Below are 21,342 nucleotides of genomic sequence, written 5' to 3' on the forward strand. Positions count from 1 at the left end.
TAAACTGAAGTGCAAAGGATTGTAATGAGTTCATCTTAAATGCAATAACTTTTTCATTTAGGTTTAAAATATGAGACATTCTGGGAGGAACATATTTAGCGGAAATATCGGTATAAAAGAGTTTTTTTTTCTCATGAGTATTATTTTTCTGTTTCTCCGCATTGAAGAAAATGCTTTCTTTATTTGTAATACCAAGACTGGCATTACAGAAGTATTAATTTGTCTTTAACTTTTTCACATTTTGTAACATTACAAAATGCCACCACTATGTTTCACCATGGAGATATTAGTTTCAGGTATATGTGCCCTATGGGTTCAGCTTTGCTGCACTGATTTTAATTTAGGTGCATCAGAGTAAAGGGGCTAAATACACAGATAGGGTGGCACACTTTTGAGATTTTCATTTGTAAATAATTTTGAAAACTATGGATCAGTTTCCTTTCACTTTACAGTTAAGGGCTACTTTGTGTTGATTTATCATATGAAATACCATTAAAATCCAATAAATCAATACATTCAAAGTGTTTGAATACTTTTAAAAGGCACTACAGTAAATATTATGGTAAATGTTTTATTTTTTGCATCACATACAGCTCACAATCCCAACCTAATAGTTTATTCTTCTTCAGGCAGTTATTCTTTACTTGTTCATTGAGACTTTGTTCTGGAATATTTCAGAGAAGAAAAAACACAAATCAAAGCTACATTTCATAAAGGCTGACATGAACTAGCCTACTTTTATAATTAGTTGCAGGCATTGTGGACTTCTGCTGTGAATGCTGTTTTCAAAAGGGCCCTAAGAAAGAGCACCATATAAAGTATCTTCTGTCCTGCTGAGCCTGTCCAAAACATTCTTTAAAATGCTCCAACACAAATCCCTAAGCAGCATATTATTATGAATGTACTGCGTTTATGCTAGTGCATTTACACAAACCAGCACACACACAGAGCAACACAGCATTTCAGATCCATTGGACCACCAGCTGGCTGACAGCTGTCTGAGCCAAATTGAAGAGGAGATATTTTGACAGCATCATCTTTTTGGCATCCAGACTGACGTTAAAATGCTGCTGCAGACCTATCGGTTTGACTGACATTGTGGAATCTATATTGAATGTTCCTAATCTGGCTTGTGTGATTTTCCTTAGTATGGGATGTGTTTACCTCATTTGCACTAAGCTTAGACTAGTTTGTCTTTAGTCACATTATTACTTCATTCAGTATTGATACTTGTCTTGATCTTTTTTTATATATTTTGTCAGGATACAACTACAAACTTCAATGGGATTTTATCTCATAAACCAACAGAAATTAGTGCGTTTTGGAAGGAAAATACAGCTAAATTTACTTTGTAGAATCACCTGCCACGGCCCATACACGTGCAAATATTTTGGCGCATGTTTCTCCCAGCTATGGGCATCTAGAGTGCAATATTTCATTATCATTTTGCTAAACAGCTTAAGCTAAGTCAGATTGGATGTGAAGCATCTGTGAACAGCTATTTTCAAGTGGTTCTATAGATTCACAAAGTCTGGACTTCTATTTGGACTTCTGTACACATGAATATGCTTTGATCTAATCCATTCCATTGTATCTATGGCAATATACAAGGGTTGGACAATGAAACTGAAACACCTGGTTTTAGACCACAATAATTTATTAGTATGGTTTAGGGCCTCCTTTTGCGGCCAATACAGCGTCAATTCGTCTTGGGAATGACATATACAAGTCCTGCACAGTGGTCAGAGGGATTTTAAGCCATTCTTCTTGCAGGATAGTGGCCAGGTCACTACGTGATACTGGTGGAGGAAAAAACGTTACCTGACTCGCTCCTCCAAAACACCCCAAAGTGGCTCAATAATATTTAGATCTGGTGACTGTGCAGGCCATGGGAGATGTTCAACTTCACTTTCATGTTCATCAAACCAATCTTTCACCAGTCTTGCTGTGTGTATTGGTGCATTGTCATCCTGATACACGGCACCGCCTTCAGGATACATTGTTTGAACCATTGGATGCACATGGTCCTCAAGAATGGTTCGGTGGTCCTTGGCAGTGATGCGCCCATCTAGCACAAGTATTGGGTCAAGGGAATGCCATGATATGGCAGCCCAAACCATCACTGATCCACCCCCATGCTTCACTCTGGGCATGCAACAGTCTGGGTGGTACACTTCCATAAATACAAGATTTGTGGAGTGTACAGTTACTGATTAAAAGGTTTTTGCATTACTGCTTCATCACTGGAAAAAAAAAAAAAAATTCCTGTACTTGGAAACAAGATGTTTAAACAATCCAAATGGAGGAGGAGGAATTTACATTGCTCACCCCATATTTTCCTCTCTAGCTCTTATTTTTAACCAACATATTGTCAGGGAGTATCTATTGCCTTCTATTCACATAACTGTGTTAATTTTAAGGGATAAGTAAAGTAACTATGCCTCTGTGAGAGAACTATTTATGTTAAATTAATAAAAATGGAAATTTGGATTAGACATTCAGTGTTGTTTTTATTAGTCTAACAATAAGCATCTTTTCTTTGATGCTTTCTGTAAACGTTTTTTTACTTACTTGACAGTTGCTGTATCTTGTTTATGCTTCTTCTCAGTCTGCATTTCCTGGTTTTCCACACGGAGGAGGTCCACGATGTGCTTCGGATCTGGGATGGTCCACAGGATGGAGGAGTCCTGCTGAGGGAACTGAGTGGCTCGGCGCTGCCCCCGGATGCTCACAGCACCTTTAATACAATCACTCTGCAGTTCACCACAGACTTTTTTACCAGCAAGCAAGGCTTTGCTTTGCAGTTTTCTGGTGAGCATGAACATTTAGAAAGTGCTAGGTGAAGGTGGGAATTTTAGACCGTAACTGGGTGGAATTAAGTTTAGCACTCAAGGGTTCAGCTGTGAAAATCAACACCAACAACTTTCTACATTGCAACACATTAGCCTTTTGATGCCGTTTCTATGATCTAGTCCCTGCTTGCTCTTTCAGTGTCTACTGCAACCTCCTGCAATGACCCGGGCATGCCGACTAACGGTACCCGCGGCGGCGACAGCAGGGAGCCTGGGGACCATGTGGTGTTCCAGTGTGATCCTGGCTACATCTTACAGGGGGTCAACAGAATCACATGCACAGAGATCAATGGTCGCTTCTTTTGGCAACCAGACCCCCCAACATGCACAGGTACTCGGTAATAACAGCATGCACTATTTAATTATGCTTAACGTCTCTGGATTAGCATCAGCACTAATGTAAATGTTATCACACATTTGTTATTATGGCTGAGTAATGATGCCTACTGGCCACTTAAGCCTTGGACATATTTGAACTTAATTTTGCCCTCAAAGGTCTTATACAGAATATATATAGGTATATGTGTGTGTGTGTGTGTGTGTGTGTGTGTGTGTAAAGACATGTATACACATGAAGCATTTTTTTTTCAGGTTAACTAAAACTCTTCTGTTCAAAATTTGTTTTTTAGCGAAACACACACCCTTGACTAAACCACTTTTATAGCATGCAAAGCTTGACATATTTCAACCACTTAAGGTATCTTTAATGACTTTTAAGTGGCAAGAGCAGATTATAGCATTTTTCTGGATGCTTTCTTTTATCACAACAGCAGAGGTTCATCATTCCTCGCGGCAGTAACAATTCTGACCTGCCAAACTTAGAGTCTTTACACTGTTTGTTAACAGTTTGAAGAGTGTGGTGAAAAATTCTCTTTTTTCTTGCTCCATTCAAAAAGTCATGAATTAATAACCTTGCAAATAGCTGCCTTGCTTAATACTTGGTATTTAAATGAGATCATTTAATGGACCTGAACAGTTTGCTCACACCAACAGGTAGGGATAAGGAAGTCATTATCAGTAGAAATGTCTCAGTAATCTCCCTTTTTCCTGTTGTGAAGTTACATACTGCCTGTCAAAGAGCGAAAAATAATGGGTAAAACAATTAAGCTCTTTTACTCTCATAGCTATGGAGGATTTTTGTTTTCTATGTCTACTGTATGTTTAAATTTAAATAACTAAATTTTATTGCCATAGTTTTATTTTTCTGTCAGTGATACTGAAGTCACAAATATTTGAAACTATGTGAAACATTTATGTTTTCTGTACTTTAGAGCACACCTTTTGATGTCTTAGCTTACTACTAAGGAAAAACACCAAATAAGAAACAAATAGTTAAATTAATTTTGGGACTTTCCCCCTTTCCCACATTCAAACCACAGGAAATTATCTCAACTTGTACAGTGGTGGGGGTGTGGTGTTTGTCATCTTTATTTTATTTAATTGTTTTTGTAAATTTATGCCATTTTTAAAATGAAACTAACATTTTATAGTTGAATATCTCAAGGTACATCCAAAATACTCTCAGACAGGGATGATCATTATAGCATTGTTTATATGAGGTACTTTGAGGTACATAGGTACTAATGGAAAAGGGGTTATATTTGATATTGGCTGAGTTCTCTTGAGTGGTATTTGTAAGTTTCAGACTAGGCATGGTCCAGTTGCAGATAACAAGTTCTACCAGTGTTATAAAACCGAATAAATGTATCGTACTGTTCCTATGGTGGAAAGACACTTTAATGAGATGCCAGGGAAAGTGCTAGAGTGACTGAAGTTTTCTTCAAGGGCCAACCCCCCACCCCCACCCCTGGTTGTGGTGCACTGTTCAAATGACAGCTGAAAAAAGCAATGGAACCTTTTCCCTGATTTAAAAGATAGACCAGTTAGGTGTTATAAAAACACTTAGAGGCTGGGTTTGCAAAAGCTCCACCTGTCACTCTTGTTAAGAAAATTCTGTTAAGTAGACTACAGCCAACATGCTGCAAATACAACTAGATTTAGTGGGTGTGACATCATAAACAATATTGTTTTAACAGTTATAACTCAGCATGTTATACTATTTTAGCAGCAGCCTTAAGCATTGTTTCTCTGAGAATACTGGGATGACATTTCTATTCGAGGTTACAATGCCATGAGATTCTTACAGTGGCCCATTTCTATTTCAGACTATACAGTGAGAGTTAAAAAAAAAAAAAAAAAATGCAGGATTACTTTTATTTCTATTAATTGCTGCTTTTATCCTCATTGCAATAAATACATCCAAATATAACATTTTAGATTCCCACTGTCAAATATCAATAACATTTTTAGTGATTTGTAAATAATTTCTCTCTTTCCATAGCTCCATGTGGTGGGAACCTAACGGGTCCAAGTGGGCTGATTCTGTCTCCAGACTACCCTGAACCTTACCCACATGGAAGAGAGTGTGACTGGAGAGTTACTGTCACACAGGACTATGTCATTTCGCTCAGCTTTAACCAGTAAGCTTCTGCAGCATAGAAAATATTATATAATATGATATATATTCACATAAAAGTTGTTGTAACTGCTACATTTAATAAATCATTATGTTCCTTGTCTGCTCTCATCTTTGATCCAAAGCCGCAAAACTACTTGTCCTCAAATTGTATGAGTTGCATGTAAGAATGTTGCACTGTTACTTGCTGTTCATTCATGCTGAAGATATCCTGATTCCTTTTTAATATGACTGTCTCCAACCAGTTTCAGCCTGGAGCCCAGTTATGACTTCTTGCATATCTATGATGGGCCAGACTCCCTGAGTCCCTTGTTGGGTAGTTTCTATGGCACCGATGTTCCAGATCGCATTGAGAGCAGCTCCAATACGCTCTTCATGGCATTCCGCAGCGACGCTTCCCTCAGCAGTAACGGATTTGTGCTGCAGTATACAGGTACAAACATTTGTTAAGAGGCTAATGAACAGAGCTATGAACCTGACGTTACTGTGTCTCCATGAGATTTTTTTTTATCTCTAGCGTTGTATGGGTCTTAACGAAACTGTGAATTTTAAACAGGATATATGGGTTTAATCCCCAAACAATTCATGTTTTAAAGTTCTTCTGGCAAAGTGAGAACTCAGATTTATTTATTTATTTTTTTACTTTTTTCTGTTGTCTCTAGTCCATAGTGAATGAGATTCATATGTTGAAAAATGGGCTCTGTGTTACAGCATGTAGATCTAATGGTTCCCATGCCTATGTCGTCTCTAAAATTATCTAGAAGTATGGATTATGATTTTAAGGGTTGTAGACTTTCCCCTCATCCTATCATTTAAAAGTTCCATCCATCCATCCATCCTTCCATCCATCTGTGCATCCATTCATCTGTGCATCCATTCATCTGTGCATCCATTCATCTGTGCATCCATTCATCTATACCTTATTCAATCTTTCTGATGTCCATTTTTTCATCCCTTCTACCTGCATTCCTTTCATTTTACAATCCTTGCAGGTTCTAGATTTAAACCCTAGACACAAATTAAATAGATACCCTAAATCTATGGGAATGCTCGGGTTTTTCTTAAAATGGTTTAAACACAACTGAGAATTCCTGAATTTTTTGCTGGAAAAGTATGGAATTTCAGCATGGAGAATGTGTTAGATTCCTGGGCACTGTCCGCTTAGTGGTGGTGTTATCGATGCACACGTCAAGCAGCCTACTAACACAAAGAATTATGAAAATTAAAAGCTGACAGTGTGCATGGTTAAGCTCTTTTAGATCAGCGCAGCTGCACAAAAGGCTTCCGATAAATTAAAGCAAACAGCATTTTGTTGTCTGATGTCAGAGCTTGGCTGACAACAGCACATTGTTTAGGGAGGTTTAGATTTATGTGCTCATGTATGCATCCTGTACTGCTTATCTATTGCAAAATTATCACAGGAGTCCTTGACAGAGGGTCATTGTAAGTCTAGCACAGCAAAGCACATCAGTGTTTTTTGCATTTGTTTCTCATCATTATGGGGGGAATACCTCAGTGTCTGGTTGTTAAAAAACATATCCTTACAGATATATAGATGCTGAACAAGTTTTAAATTAGACAGCGCACCCTTGTTAAAGCCGTCTTGCTCGAGGGAGGAGTGTTAAATCTTCCTAAATCTCACAGTCTCAATTAGAGTTGTTTAAGGTATCAGACATTTAAGCAATTCCAATTCGATCCTTAGTCCTCTGTTTACTGGCTGGTGTTCAACCAGGTTTTGGTCTCTATAGGCAAATGGAGAGATTTTATGAAGCTGTCTGTTTGTTTCAACAAAGTGCAGCAATTCATTTACAAACCCCCCAAAAAGAAAAAAACTGTATTATAGAGAGTGCTTTTTAACTTATTCCCAGTGATATTCACTGCAGTGTGTGATACAGTGTGTGATTATTGTATGGCCAGTCTGGAAGAGCAGATGGACCCAGTGTGTTGCTCAGAAAAAACTCCTTCACCCCACTTCCAATTCTCCAGACTAATGAACCATAACCAAATAATCCATAAATTACCTCCTCAGCTTCAGAGAAACAACATGGCACAAAGACACGTTTGGCTCTGATTTTTGGGCCAGTTTGGAGAGAGAGCAGCGAGTTGAAGCTTTGGCCAAGTTAGTTATTGGTCAGACCACCATTGCAATATCATTATCAAAGATTCATGCAGTGCAGTTTCTGTGTTTTTTTCATATTTTACTGCCCCCCAGGGAATTGTACGATCAAAATGTTTTCCTCCTCTAAAATGTGGTTTAGTAAAACGCATCCAAGTCCATTCTAAGTCTATATTGTTGTTTCCCGCTAGGTCACAGCCAACCACTATACATGTATAGTGCTTTTCAGACTTTGTCATGTTATAAACACAACTTTAAATGTTAGTTACTAGGATTTTATGTGATAGACCAACACAAGTTGTGCATAATTGAAGTGATAGAAAAATTGTATCTATTTTTGGTATTGATTTGCAAAAACAAATTTGGGTATAACACTTAGAGAATAAAATGTTTTTCTTTCCAGAATAGCTTAAGCCCAGCCAGATTGTGACCTGTGAACAACCAATTTGCCATAGATTCCAAATTGGATATAGTTCTGGACTTTGACTGAGCTAACACATGAGTATACTTTTTTACGGACCATTAAATTTTTGCTCTGGGTGTATGTTTACGGTCATTGTGCTGTAGAAAGGAGAACGTTCACTCCAGTCTCAAGTTATTTGCTGCCTCTAACAGGTTTTCTTCCAGGATTGCCCTGTATTTAGCTCCATACATCTTTCCTGTCCTTGGGACAAGGATGTTGGCATCCCACAGCATATGAGCGCCTCCACATTTTTAAGATCTTTATCTATAAAACATTTTAATAACTGTGTGTCCTTTTCATTCCTGGTCACAACAATGCACTACTTTGTGTTAGCCTGTCACATAAAATTCAAACAGAATACAAAACATAATTCAAAAAGTATCAATACGTTTGCAAGGTACAGTAAACTCAGTGACAATACATAAATTCTATGTGAACTTAACATTAAGTTAATAATGCCAGGCATGGGACACATCAATCAATTGACTTTTGTAAATACAATTTTAGTCTTTACTGACATTCCAGTGAAGCTTTATGTTTTGCTCACGTTTTTCTATTTGAAACTTGTGTTTATGAAGTTATTGACAGACTATTTTACATATTTTTGTCAGGTGCTTGGTTTTAAGAGACTTTTTTTCTGACAACAGAGAAGTTTTGACTCAACTTCTCTTTCGTGTGTTAAGTCATCAAATATTAAAGTTTACTCTAAGAACAGAATCTGATCTGTTTAGGAGTGAACTAAATGACTTCAGGCATCTTTCCTACGTTTATCTTTGCTGTAACGGTGTGAAGTGTGCCAAATTGACAGGCTGCATCTCACATGCACATTTTCCACCTAGAACAATGCACTGCTAAATTAAGCAAGACATCTATCTTATGACCTCAGGGTTGGTGATTGATATGTGGTTAGAAGGAGAGCGTGTGAGAGAGAGGTTTGGCAGGGTAGGCGTGTTTGTGTGTATGTATTTGATAAAGAAAGCTTGCGTATTTGCATTGTCTTCTTAAGTTAAGAGCACAGAGAAGTGTTGTTTGAGAGGCGGCTGTGTACAGTCAGCAGACCTTGGGCCAGAGCCTTGCCACTTTCAATCAGCTGCCTGTCTGTTTTCACAACCATACATATCCCAGTAGCCACAGATGAGAGCCCACCGTCAAGCGCTGGACAGAAAGTGGCCGTCATATAGATGTAAAGTATTTACTAACAACAGGACAGCACAGAGTTGCATAAAACTGGGAAAGTGGAAAAACACAGTCAAGCTGTTGGAAATAAAGAGTACCAATAACCTCAGACACAGAACATTTTATATTCCAACATATCTTATGCAGTTTGATACAAAAATATTTTTTATTGAAATCCACAACCTTCCATCTGTCACAGAGTTTCCACTGTGTTTCTTGTCTGCACAGAAAATCCCAGGGAATCTTGCTTCGAACCTGGCCTTGTGCGTAATGGGACGCGGGTGGGCACCGATCTCAAGCTGGGCTTCACTGTCACCTACCATTGCGAAAGTGGCTACACTCTAGAGGGAGACCCAACACTCACTTGCATCATGGGGGGAGATGGCAAACCGAGCTGGAACAAACCCAAACCCATCTGCATAGGTAAACACCGACATCTGGAGTTGATTGTTCAGAGCACAAGCCGTGTCTTCCCAGTCAGTTTATCACACGTAAACATTTATATGGTTAAATCAACATATGTTGCTTTTTTACTGAGATATGTCTTGCAGGTACATATTTGCAGGTATACATATGTCGTTTTAATTTGTTCTGAAGTTTCAGAAGAGTGTCTTATTTTGCTAATCTTTCCCTTACACTCTGCATCACTCTGATATCCCTGTGACACAACTACTGCATGCAGTGCATAAACCCCTGAAAAGCTGGGAAAATATACCTGACAGCACAGAACCTGCTTCTGACTCTGTGTACTTGCTCACTGCACACAAAAGCTAAATCCACTCACATGCAGGCACATCCAAATAAATCAGAATGTCATTGAAAAGTTTTATCGTTATAAAATCTTTTAGTAATTCGATTTAAAAAGTGCCAGCAAGCAGTTAACTCAGGAAAATCAAAGTTTAATACAAAACAATCAACAACATGTATAGGTCTATTACTCAAAGAGTGAGATATGCCATTTATCTCACTCAAATTCAGCTTCTCAGAAAAATTGAATATTGCATGAAATCAATAGAAAAAATGTTTTTTGTCCAGAGATATTGGCCCACTGCAAAATATAGTTGAATCTATAAAAACATATTTAATTCCCATGAACAGGAAGTTTTATGTTGTATTTGAAAACACATTTCTCCACTAAAAATAATATAGATTAAAATAAGTAGTTCCTACACCCCACCAATTTGGCCAGCATCCAAATCAGTCATTTTAGCAAAACAGTGTCATTAATCTGACAAACAGTGTCATTAATACTCCTAGCAAAGAAATTTGCTAGGAGTATTTTATAGTGGGTAAAATTCCCTGCCATTCCAAATTTTCACACATGACTTTATTAGTTGACTAATTTGTTTTGATTCCTTATTATGTGTGGATTTCTTTGGATGTTGCTGAAATCTGGTGTGACATTTATATCAATGCCCCATTAGAAATATTTAGACGTTGATATGTTCAATATTTAAATATTTATTTTACCCGTTGTATAGATTTTTATGGCGGACACAGAACCTCCATTAGGACACAAGTTACGACAACCATCCTAGAACATCGGCACTGGGACCAAAACCCATTATAACAACAAAAACAGTTCAGAATAACTGGCATCCCATACAAGGCTGACTAGAAACGGTGGAATAACTAATGTCACAATCTTCAGCTTGCACTCAAATAAAAATCAGTCCAGGCTTCTGCATGAGCTACAAAATGTTAGGAAACTTCCAATTTCATTGTTTTTGTACAGGGCTATGCTTGGGTGATGCTGCACACAGAAGCATTGAACTTTCTCGACCTTTCCATGCACTTGTTATGATACCTGCTTCTTCTGTATCTGGTATACCAGACACAGAAGAAGCAGGTATCAGGAAAACAACACAGGTAAAAGTGTGCAACTGTGGCAGCATCTCATGGAGCATAGAGTGTACCGACGTAACAAAGTCAGGGTTGTGAAACCTGGGCTTTTGTGCTTGCTTGCGACATCCTTGACATTCGTATTTGGAAGACATTTCTATTTATCATACAAGCTGAAGTAAATTAACCTTTCAGTGATATCCACATTTAATGAGATGCCTCTGTACAGCATCACCACAAAGATCCAGGCTCGCACCAGGTATTTTCAGGGCTTAAACATGGAGAGGAGACTCTTATCAGACCCAGGCTAACCCAGATGGACACTTGGAAAACATGGCAATTTTCACTGTGGCAACCACCAGGGACACCTTCTATCCAAACCCCAATCACACAAAAAAAAAGTAATTTAGAAATGATGGAACAGAGAGTATGGAGAGAAAACTCAGAAATGGAACCTTCCGCTGTTACCTTTACACCTTCTTTTAGTGTCTGCCTCGTGGTACTTTATTGTCTCTCTTCATGTCTCATCCTTATGTTTCTCTGCAGCACCATGTGGTGGACAGTATTCTGGATTAGAGGGAGTAGTCTTGTCTCCTGGTTACCCTGGCAACTATACCAGTTCTCGAACCTGTTTGTACTCTGTAGCCGTGCCCAAGGATTATGGTAAGAAATTTTTTTTTTAAGTTTGTGAGTCTGTAAAGTGGTCTATTTGTGTTTGTTTAAAATATAATCATTCAGCCACCCCCAAGAAGCTGTGATCAAACCCAAACCATATTCAGCTGCCTTACTAAATTCTGTTTTATTTTCTTACTGCTGGAAAAACAGAGGGAATCATTATTTTTTTTTCCAGTGTCTGTATATTCACAGTGACAGAAAGAGCAGGAGAAAGCTGGTGTTAAACTGTTAAGAGCTCACACACTCACTGTCTTTTCACTTCAAATCAAGCTGCTACTCCTGGGAGGTTTGTTGAATGCATGTATCCTATTTTATTCCACTGAGAGTAAAATCAAATTGGCTGACAGACACATTTACACAAGACTCATGTCAGTTTTTTTACAGTACATTGGTAGAGCAATTTAATCATCATGCAGCACACTAGATACTCACTATGTTTATAACAAACACACACCTACACACGAACACCTGGAAGATTCATCTTTTCTTGACTTTTACTTCTTTTTGGCATTTCCATCTTAAAGGTCATCCTTTCCTTCCAATATTTTATCTGATACTACAGAAGCATCAAATTATTCAGAAGGCAAAACAATGCAGAATACAGCTCGAATGAGTAAATTCAAAATGTCCTTCACTTGTCCAGGATCTCTCTCTACATCACTTTCTCTAGCAGACTGTTTGTGCCTCCTGTTTTTTTTTATTTTTTATTTCTTGTTGTGTTTTTATCTCTTGCTACATGTTCTCTAACCACATGCTTTTTAATGAGTTATCAGCATCATGCCTCTTTTGGGAAAAGCTCTTGTCATGGTTAAATAACTCCAAAAAAAGCATCAGCTTGTGTTTGACTTTGGATTTGTTTTCACCTTGTCTTCCAAATGTTGAAATCTTTATGCGTCCATACACCTTGTCCATACAAGAAAAAAAATTGAAATGATTAAAATTTACATTTGCATTTTCCTGGATAATGACTGCAAAGCCCAAGGCAGCTCACTTTGTCGTGCAGAGAAGGAAAAACCTTTGCCTTCATTCTTGCAGTTTCTCATTAGGCACATACACAGGCTAATAATAGAGTATTTCACTCAGTGCAGATGAGTCAGTGTGACCAGTAGTTTTATCTTATTGACAACGATGATAGAAATGTACAAGGAAAATATTTAGAAGCTAGGAAAATATTGCCCCTCCTTTCCCTTCTCTTTAACCTGCACCATTTATCCCAAGCAAAAACCAGAGATCGATTGACTATGAAGAGCTTGACTACTGGTAAAGGAAACCCTGTATAACATCTTGGTTGAAATGATGAAAGCCCTGTAGTACAGATTTAGCTACAGATCGTTGACTGATTGGCTGTCACTGTAAATCCTTTCTTGTACTGACAGACCATCAAGCCCCGACAGGTTTCCCGATCCCCTTTGTAATGTGAGTTTTTGGTTTTATCATAGCTGCTGGCATAATCCACCCTGCTTTAAGGAGGGCAACTTGATTTAAATTAGTGTTGATACTCTTCTTTTGAATCTAGAGAAAGCCGAGGATTATTTATACAAATTTCCTTAGTCATTTCAAATTAACTGAAGAGTGACTTTTCCGTGACTTTTGCAGGCAATGTTTTAGTTCATTTCTCATCTTTTGTCTCTGCTCTATCTGTGTCTCTTTTCCAGTGGTCTTCAGCCAGTTTGTCTTCTTCCAAACTGCTTTGAATGACATAGTGGAGGTTTATGATGGACCAACACAACATTCCCGTGTTTTGAGCTCTTTGTCTGGAGCACACACAGGTATTTAAGCATGCATTTGACTGTCATCAGTTTACAGTGCCTTGAAAAATATTCTTACTACTTGAGCTTTTCTCATCATTTTGTTTGGTCATATATAAAACCAGCACAAAGTGGTGCAGAGTTGTGAAATGAAAAAAAATATATATATGTTTTTCAAATAGTGTGATATGCCTATTTTTCAGCTGTACTGAGTCTGTACTTTGCATTTCCAAAACATTTTTATTATGTTTGTACTAGTTTATCTGGAAACAGAATATTTTGGCAATTCGAGCAGTTCGATTGGGTGGATAGTTACTGTGACTATTTATTTCTTAGTTTTGCCACAAATTCCCAGTTGGATATAGGTCTGGACTTTGACTGGGCCATTATAACACATACATATGCTTTGATCTAAACCTTTCCATTGCAGTTTCCGGCTGTATGTTTTGAGTAATTTCCTGCTTAAAGCTGAAACATTTGCCCCAGTCCCACATTTTCTGCAGCCTTTAAAAGTGTTTCCTCATCTTGCCCTGTATTTAGCTGAATTCATTTTCTCATCAGCTATGACCAGCTTTCCTATCTCTGCTTAAGAAAAACATCACCACATCATGTTGCTACCACCAACATGAATCAGCAGGAGGTTAGCATGATCTGGGTCATGTGCAGTGTTCGGTTTCCAAGCACAGCTAGCCTTTTGTGTGTGGGCTAAAAAGTTAAATTTTGGTCTTATCTGAGCTGAGCAGCTTCTTCCACATTTATTGTGTTGTTCATGGCTCGTGGCAAACTACAAATATAATAAATATTTTTTTGGATTTCTTTTAACAATGCCATTTTTTTTGGAGTCCACGACTAATAGTTTTCCTGCCAACATACAGGGATTGGACAATGAAACTGAAACACCTGGTTTTAGACCACAATAATTTATTAGTATGGTGTAGGGCCTCCTTTTGCGGCCAATACAGCATCAATTCGTCTTGGGAATGACATATACAAGTCCTGCAGAATGAAAATCAGAAAAGCTTTATCGCCAAGTACGTTTTTTGGACATAATTTGTTTTGGCGTAGTTGGTGCAATACAATACAAATTAAACAGTATAAACATATCTACAATATAATATAAATATATTTGCACAGTTTGAGTGGGTGAGATTAAATGTAGAGCCGTATAGGATGCGAGAGCGGTACAACAGTGCAGGTGATCATTGTGCAATTATGGCAGTGCAAGTAAAGCAGGAGTCCAAGCTGAGCGTTAATGTAACGCATAGAGTTACAGGTTCCAGGTGTCCTGTCAGCAGAAAAAGGGGGGGTGTGGGGGAAAGGAAGAGTGTCAGTGTGGTTTCCGGGCTTTGTTAACAAGGCTGGTGGCAGATGGGAAAAAACTGTTCTTGTGGCGTGAGGTTTTGGTCCGGATGGACCGCAGCCTCCTGCCAGAGGGGAGAGTCTCAAAGAGATTTCTTCAGCTGCCGCAGGAAGAACATCCTCTGCTGGGCTTTCTTGATGAGGGAGCTGATGTTTGGCTCCCACTTGAGATCCTGGGAGATGATGGTTCCCAGGAAGCGGAAAGATTCCACAGTGTCAATTGTGGAGTCACAGAGGGTGATGGTGGCAGCTGGGTTCTGCCTGAAGTCCACAACCATCTCCACTGTCTTTAGTGTTGAGCTCAAGGTTGTTCTGGCTGCACCAGTCCAACAGATGGTCCACCTCCCATTTGTACGCGGACTCATCACCATCCGAGATGAGTCCGATCAGGGTGGTGTCGTCCGCAAACTTCAGAAGCTTGACAGACTGGTGATTGGAGGTGCAGCTGTTGGTGTACAGGGAGAAGAGCAGAGGAGAGAGAACACAGCTTTGGGGGGAACCGGTGCTGATGGTCAGGGAGTCAGAGATGTGCTTCCCCAGCCTCACGCGCTGCTTCTTTTCAGACAGGAAGTCCGTGATCCACTTGCAGGTGGAGTCGGGCACACTCAGCTGGGAGAGCTTCTCCTGGAGCAGAGCTGGGACGATGGTGTTGAAGGCAGAGCTGAAATCCACAAACAGGATCCTGGCGTAGGTTCCTGTGGAGTCCAGGTGCCAGAGGATGAAGTGAAGGGCTAGATTGACTGCATCATCTACAGACCTGTTGGCTCTGTAGGCAAACTGCAGGGGGTCCAGGAGGGGGTCGGTGATGTCTTTTAGGTGTGAGAGCACAAGGCGCTCAAAGGACTTCATCACCACAGAGGTCAGGGCGACGGGTCTGAAGTCATTAAGCCCTGTGGTCCTTGGCTTCTTGGGAACAGGGACGATGGTGGAGGACTTGAAGCAGGCTGGCACATGACATGTCTCCAGTGAGGTGTTAAAAATGTCTGTGAAGACTGGAGACAGCTGATCAGCGCAGTGCTTCAGGCTGGCTGGTGAGACAGAATCCGGACCAGCAGCTTTCTGGGGGTTCTGTCTCCTGAAGAGTTTGTTGACGTCCCTCTCCTGGATGGAAAGAGCCGTCCCCGGTGTGGGTAGGGGGCTGGTGGGGGGGAACTTCTGGGTGGGGGTTGGAGGTGCCAAAGCCCCTCTTGAGATTGGGGAGGTGGGGGTGGTGGATTGTGGCTGCAGCTGTTGGGGGGCGTCGTGGGGGATGGTTGCAGGACTTTCCCTTTGTCTTTCAAAGTGGCAGTAGAACTCGTTCAGGTCGTTGGCGAGGCGTCGGTCGTTGATGGAGTGGGGGGCTTTCGGCTTGTTGTTGGTGATCTGCCTGAGCCCTTTCCAGACAGACGCAGAGTCGTTGGCTGAGAACTGGTTTTGGAGCTTCTCAGAGTACAGTCGTTTGGCCTCTTTCACTGCCTTGCCAAACTTGTACTTAGCCTCTCTGTATATGTCTTTGTCCCCACTCCTGAAGGCCTCTTCCTTATCCAGTCTTAACCTTCTGAGTTTAGCTGTGAACCAGGGTTTGTCGTTGTTGTAACTCACCCTGGTGCTTGATGGTACACAGCTGTCCTCACAGAAGCTGATGTAGGAAGTCACAGCCTCTGTGTACTCGTCCAGACTGTTGGTAGTAGTCCTGAACACATCCCAGTCTGTACAGCCTAAACACGCCTGGAGATTCTCCACAGCCTCACTGCTCCACTTCCTTGACGTCCTCACAACAGGTTTGCAGAGCTTTAGTTTCTGCCTGTATGCAGGAATCAGGTGGACCATGATGTGGTCGAATTGGCCCAGTGCAGCACGTGGGACGGCGTGATAAGCGTCTCTGATGGTGGTGTAACAGTGATCCAGAATGTTGTCCTCTCTGGTCGGACATTTTATAAACTGTCTATATTTGGGGAGTTCGTGGGTGAGATTACCTTTGTTAAAGTCGCCAACGGCGATTACTAAGGAGTCCATGTTGGTCCGCTCCACACTTACTTCTAACCTGGTCCTACAAAAGCACATAAATGTGTGCGAGTCTGTTGGAAATGTATCAATTTCTGTATCATTTGGTAATGGAATCAATTTCACCCACTTTGTATAAAGTCTCATAATATGCTGATAGCTAATTGCATACGTTTTTTTTTTATAATTTATTTTTTATCCTGATTAGATTTTGCTGTTTCACATACTTTTTCTAAGCTATAGTCATGGTTCAAAGGAGACATTCACTTAACCAATCAACAATGTAGTAACTTGTTTCATTAATTAGTATGATCTGTTTCACTGATACTGTGTGTCGAAATGCATGCTGATTGATCTGATTGTGTGGGTAATTTTAGGAAGAGGCAGAAAGCGAACATGAGCTGTTGGGGATTCATTGCGACAAGCCAACAGAAATTGATTGAAATTGTGCATCACTTGGTGTATGTATATACACATATATATATATATATATATATATATATATATATATGTATATATATATATACATATATATATATATACATATACAGCTTGGCAGGCAATTGGACAATTATTTTTTGAGAACTGGGGTGAACAAGGTTAAGAGTTTGAGAATGAATTATTTGTCTTATTTGTAAAAATAGACTGTCACAATGGACTACGAAAGAACTGGCTTTAGATGGAGAGGTTTAACCTTTAAAGATCTGTTGAGTGAGACAGTGTTTTTGTTTGGTTGAGGTCTATAGCCTTGAGACTCCACACAAGCAAAATAAATACTTCGGCTTGAGTCTAACAAAGCCTTAGAAAAGCCAGTTTACAGCGTAATACACAAGATACTTTAATAACTGAGTACTTTGGGTGGCAGGTTCACTGTGTTATCAAACCAAACATGGCAGACCTGATGCACTTTACCCAGGAAAGAGAAACATCTGTGCTGCTCTGTACAGTTGCGTACCTAACAATAAATTAGTTATAAACCAATATTATCTACCTGTACCAACCATATGGTGTATTCACTTCATTTTCCCTGAATGGCGATGTAGTGTTTATCAGGCTGAGTAAATTACAGTAATCAAAACACAAGCTCAATTCACTGTTGTTAGTTAACCTTGAAAAGCACAATTAATTAAACTAGTCAAACTCATGCATTCAACAAAATGTTACTCTTTCTCATATGCAGTGATTGTGAATTTTTGGGGACAAACAGAATAAAAGAAGAAAGGGAAAGAAGAATAAATGAACAATAAAAGGTGGGAATTAGAAAAGGTGACAGCATGTAGGCAAGATTGGATGAGAGGACTGAATAAAGAAATCAAGAAGACTTATCTAAATGCAAATTTTCAAACTCATTGGAAAGAAGGCAATTTTCACCCTCATGGTCATCTAATACGGGGGACTGAGGAGTCTATTAAAGTTGACCAGTTATATTGCCAATGTGCATTTGCTGCTTCTGTTTCACTGGTAGTGTTGGTTTTGGTTAAGAACTTAATTGTTTCAAATTATGATTTTATATTATAATTCTTGATAAATATTAATTAATCAATAGTCATAATTCTTACAGTAGCATGCTGCTAAATTGTTTGTTTCTAGAAAAGGTAAATTTGCTTTCTTTAGCTCCCACAAGGCTTCCTATTTTTTACACTAAAGTTGATGGAGTTGATGCAACAGCCAGAGCAGTAATTTCTCAAAATAATCTGCATAATACCTGTATCTGAATCAGCTGGCACTGAATTTTGATCACTGATGTCCAATTAAAGTCAAATCTGTCTTTGTCAGTTTTCCATATGCCGGAGTAGTAATTCATTTAAGAGCAAACTGGTTTGGAGCTGGGAAGGAGCCACAGGTCGAGCTACATGCTGATATGTGTTTGGTGTGTAGAGATAAATACCTGTCATGCACAGCAAATTATGAAACACCATCCCAATAACAACTTGTTGAAAGTGCTTTTCTAATAAACCACCCACCATGCCTCAGCAAGCCCTATAGAGAAAGTGGAGCAGTAACAATGATAATACATTACCAACTATTTGAGCTCACGACCCACTGCATTTAAATTTGCAGAAACAACATGTGAGCTAAACTTATGCACACAAATATAGACTCACTAGTTCACACACAGATGTTGCTTCTGGGGTTAAGCACGTCTGCCTCCCACTAGAGTGTGACAGCAAGCAGACATAGAGTAATGAGTTTCACTGCAGAGAGCCAGTCAGCAGCTCAAAGAGACTAATACAAAGAGGTGGAGACGGAGATGCCCACACTTCACATCGTGTTTGTTGTCAGTCAACACATTTTCCACAACAAATACAGGATTTGCTATGTGTAATTACACTTTGAGCTAATGAAGTGTCAAAAACTTAATGTCAAAATTTACAGTATAAATATATTTCCTTCCTATATCTTTGTTTACTGTCAGAATTGTTTATTATGATTAAAGTGCCTTGTAAAAGTATTCCTATCCCAAGAACTTCATAATTGTGGGGGAAAAAAAGTGGAAGAAAAGTATACATGGCTTTCAAATTTTTTTTTTACAAATAAAAATATTTTGCTACAATTCCAACTGCATGTATTTTTGGGTAATGTCTCAACCAACTTTGCAATTTTTTGCCAATATTTTGTTCCAAAGAAACAAATTTGGGTAGAGAGCAACTGTGAACGACAATTGTCTTGCTACAAATTCTCAACTAGATTTAGTCCTGGACTTCACATATGAATATGCTTTGACCTAAACCATTCCATTATTGCTCTGAATGCATGTTTAGGAATGCTCTTCTGCTGGAATGTGTACTTCGACCCGAGCCTCAATTTCTTCTTAGCCACACATTTCCTTATAGGATTGCTCTGTTCTTATCTATCTTACCATCAGCTAAGACTGGCTTGTGTGTTCCTACCGAAGACAAGCTCCCCCACATCCATCATGGAGATGGTGTGTTCCAGGAGATGTGCAGTGTTAGTTTTCCTCCACAGATAGTGTTTTACCTGTCAGTTAGACAGTTGTGTTTGTCTGACTAGAGCAGCTTCTTTCACATATATGCTGTGTAGCCTGCATGGGTTGTTAAAACTACAAACAGAGCTCATATGGATTTCTTTGAAAACTGAAAATTCCTCATTAAACCTTTTCATATATGCCAGTTATGTGGAATGCACCACTAATAGCTGTCCTGTCAGATTCTCTCACCTGAGCTCTGGATGTTTGTTTCTGCCCTAATGTTACCGGGGGCCTCTTGGCTGCTTTTCTGCTTATTCCTTCACTTGCCCAGACTGTCTGTTTAGGTAAATGGCATTGTCTTGGTAAGTTTGCAGTTGTGTCATACTCTTGCCACTTTCAAATGATGGGTTTCAAACATCTCCACACCTGTCTGTCATTAAATGTGCTAATCGGTTGCCTGCCTGCACTTCCAAATTGTACGATAAGTTGTGTTGGGCTTTTACATAAACCAAAAAATATACATATATACAATGTGGTTAATTTGTAAAAATGTAGAAAAAACTTTACCTGGATAAATAATTTGCAATGCCCTGTAAGTATTTTTAATATAGTATTTATTTAAAACCTTTTTTGCTATGTAGTTAATTCTTTATGTAGTCCTAAATATTTTTTTTCTGAAGTTTAAAAAAGGCTTGATTTCTCCAATATTGTAAAACCTTTAAACTGCAACAATAACAACTGATCTAGAATCTACATGGGCATCTCATCAGTCCTGCTCAGGTGGCCCCTCGATTTTTGTCCCTGCAATCTGCTGTTAAATTAGAATGTGCTTGATTGTGGAGGGTTTCAAGCAGGAGGTTAAAAAAAAGAATCAACCTTGATCTTGATTGCATGGCAGTAAAGTACAGCCAACGAAGGATGTGGTCCTTCTAGCCTGGTCTTGAGCACCTGTCACACTGTTCCTAATCAGATGCTGATGCTTCAGTTACGATCATTAGAAGATAGTGTCAGCAATGACAAAGAAATTAACCTAGTATTAGTAATCTTTTTGACCTTACAAGAGCAGGACTCAGAGTGAGGTGTATGTCAGAACTCTCCTAGCTTCAAGACAAAACTTAGTAGTTCTCTCAACTGTAAGTCTAATTAATATGATATTAGACGAGTTATGTACTGCAAAGTCCAGCTTACTTGTGTAGCCCTATTCATATACAAGGAACTTCAAAGTGCATTACTGAAGAAAAGAAACACATTAAAAAGAAGAAAAAACCCATTTTAAAACAAGTCATTATATTGATTTTTAAAACTACTTTGTTACATTCAGTAGTGCCCTGCAAGCCATTTTCTGTGAGGATGTTGAAAATATGAGCTGCACTTCTGTGTGACTATTAATTAATAACTCCCTCTTATAAAGGATTTGTTTTGTATATACATGTACCGTGTGTAATGATACATACAGCTAATAAGATAAGAAAATGTACAGTATTTGCTTCACAAGAATGGGTTAAGGTTGGAGTTTAGCAATATTTTTATAAAAACTATGATTCCAAATACATTTTTTTGACAAATGAATGGAACATTTAACAAACCATGAACTGTTCCTCCTCCTCATAAATAGTTTTTAATAATCTATTATCAGTGTAAAATACTCCAGTGCAGATTTGACTTATCCATTTAGAGCTTTTTCTTTTATACCTGATTAAAAAAACAAAAAAAAATCTTTAAA

At 39.0% G+C, this 21,342-nt stretch overlaps 1 protein-coding gene across 1 annotated transcript in view; it reads left to right on the top strand.

Moving 5' to 3' along the window:
• Positions 1-21,342, top strand: part of csmd2 (CUB and Sushi multiple domains 2) — a 358,433-nt gene that overhangs the window by 242,840 nt on the left and 94,251 nt on the right. Inside the window, exons 27-33 of the mRNA XM_047382994.1 lie at positions 2,609-2,811; positions 2,992-3,183; positions 5,194-5,332; positions 5,574-5,761; positions 9,312-9,506; positions 11,472-11,588; positions 13,256-13,369. Of these exons, the coding sequence (XP_047238950.1) occupies positions 2,609-2,811; positions 2,992-3,183; positions 5,194-5,332; positions 5,574-5,761; positions 9,312-9,506; positions 11,472-11,588; positions 13,256-13,369 (1,148 nt within the window). The remainder of the gene's footprint in view (positions 1-2,608; positions 2,812-2,991; positions 3,184-5,193; positions 5,333-5,573; positions 5,762-9,311; positions 9,507-11,471; positions 11,589-13,255; positions 13,370-21,342) is intronic.

This window comes from Girardinichthys multiradiatus, chromosome 13, assembly GCF_021462225.1.
Source record: "Girardinichthys multiradiatus isolate DD_20200921_A chromosome 13, DD_fGirMul_XY1, whole genome shotgun sequence".
Classification (NCBI taxonomy): domain Eukaryota; kingdom Metazoa; phylum Chordata; class Actinopteri; order Cyprinodontiformes; family Goodeidae; genus Girardinichthys; species Girardinichthys multiradiatus.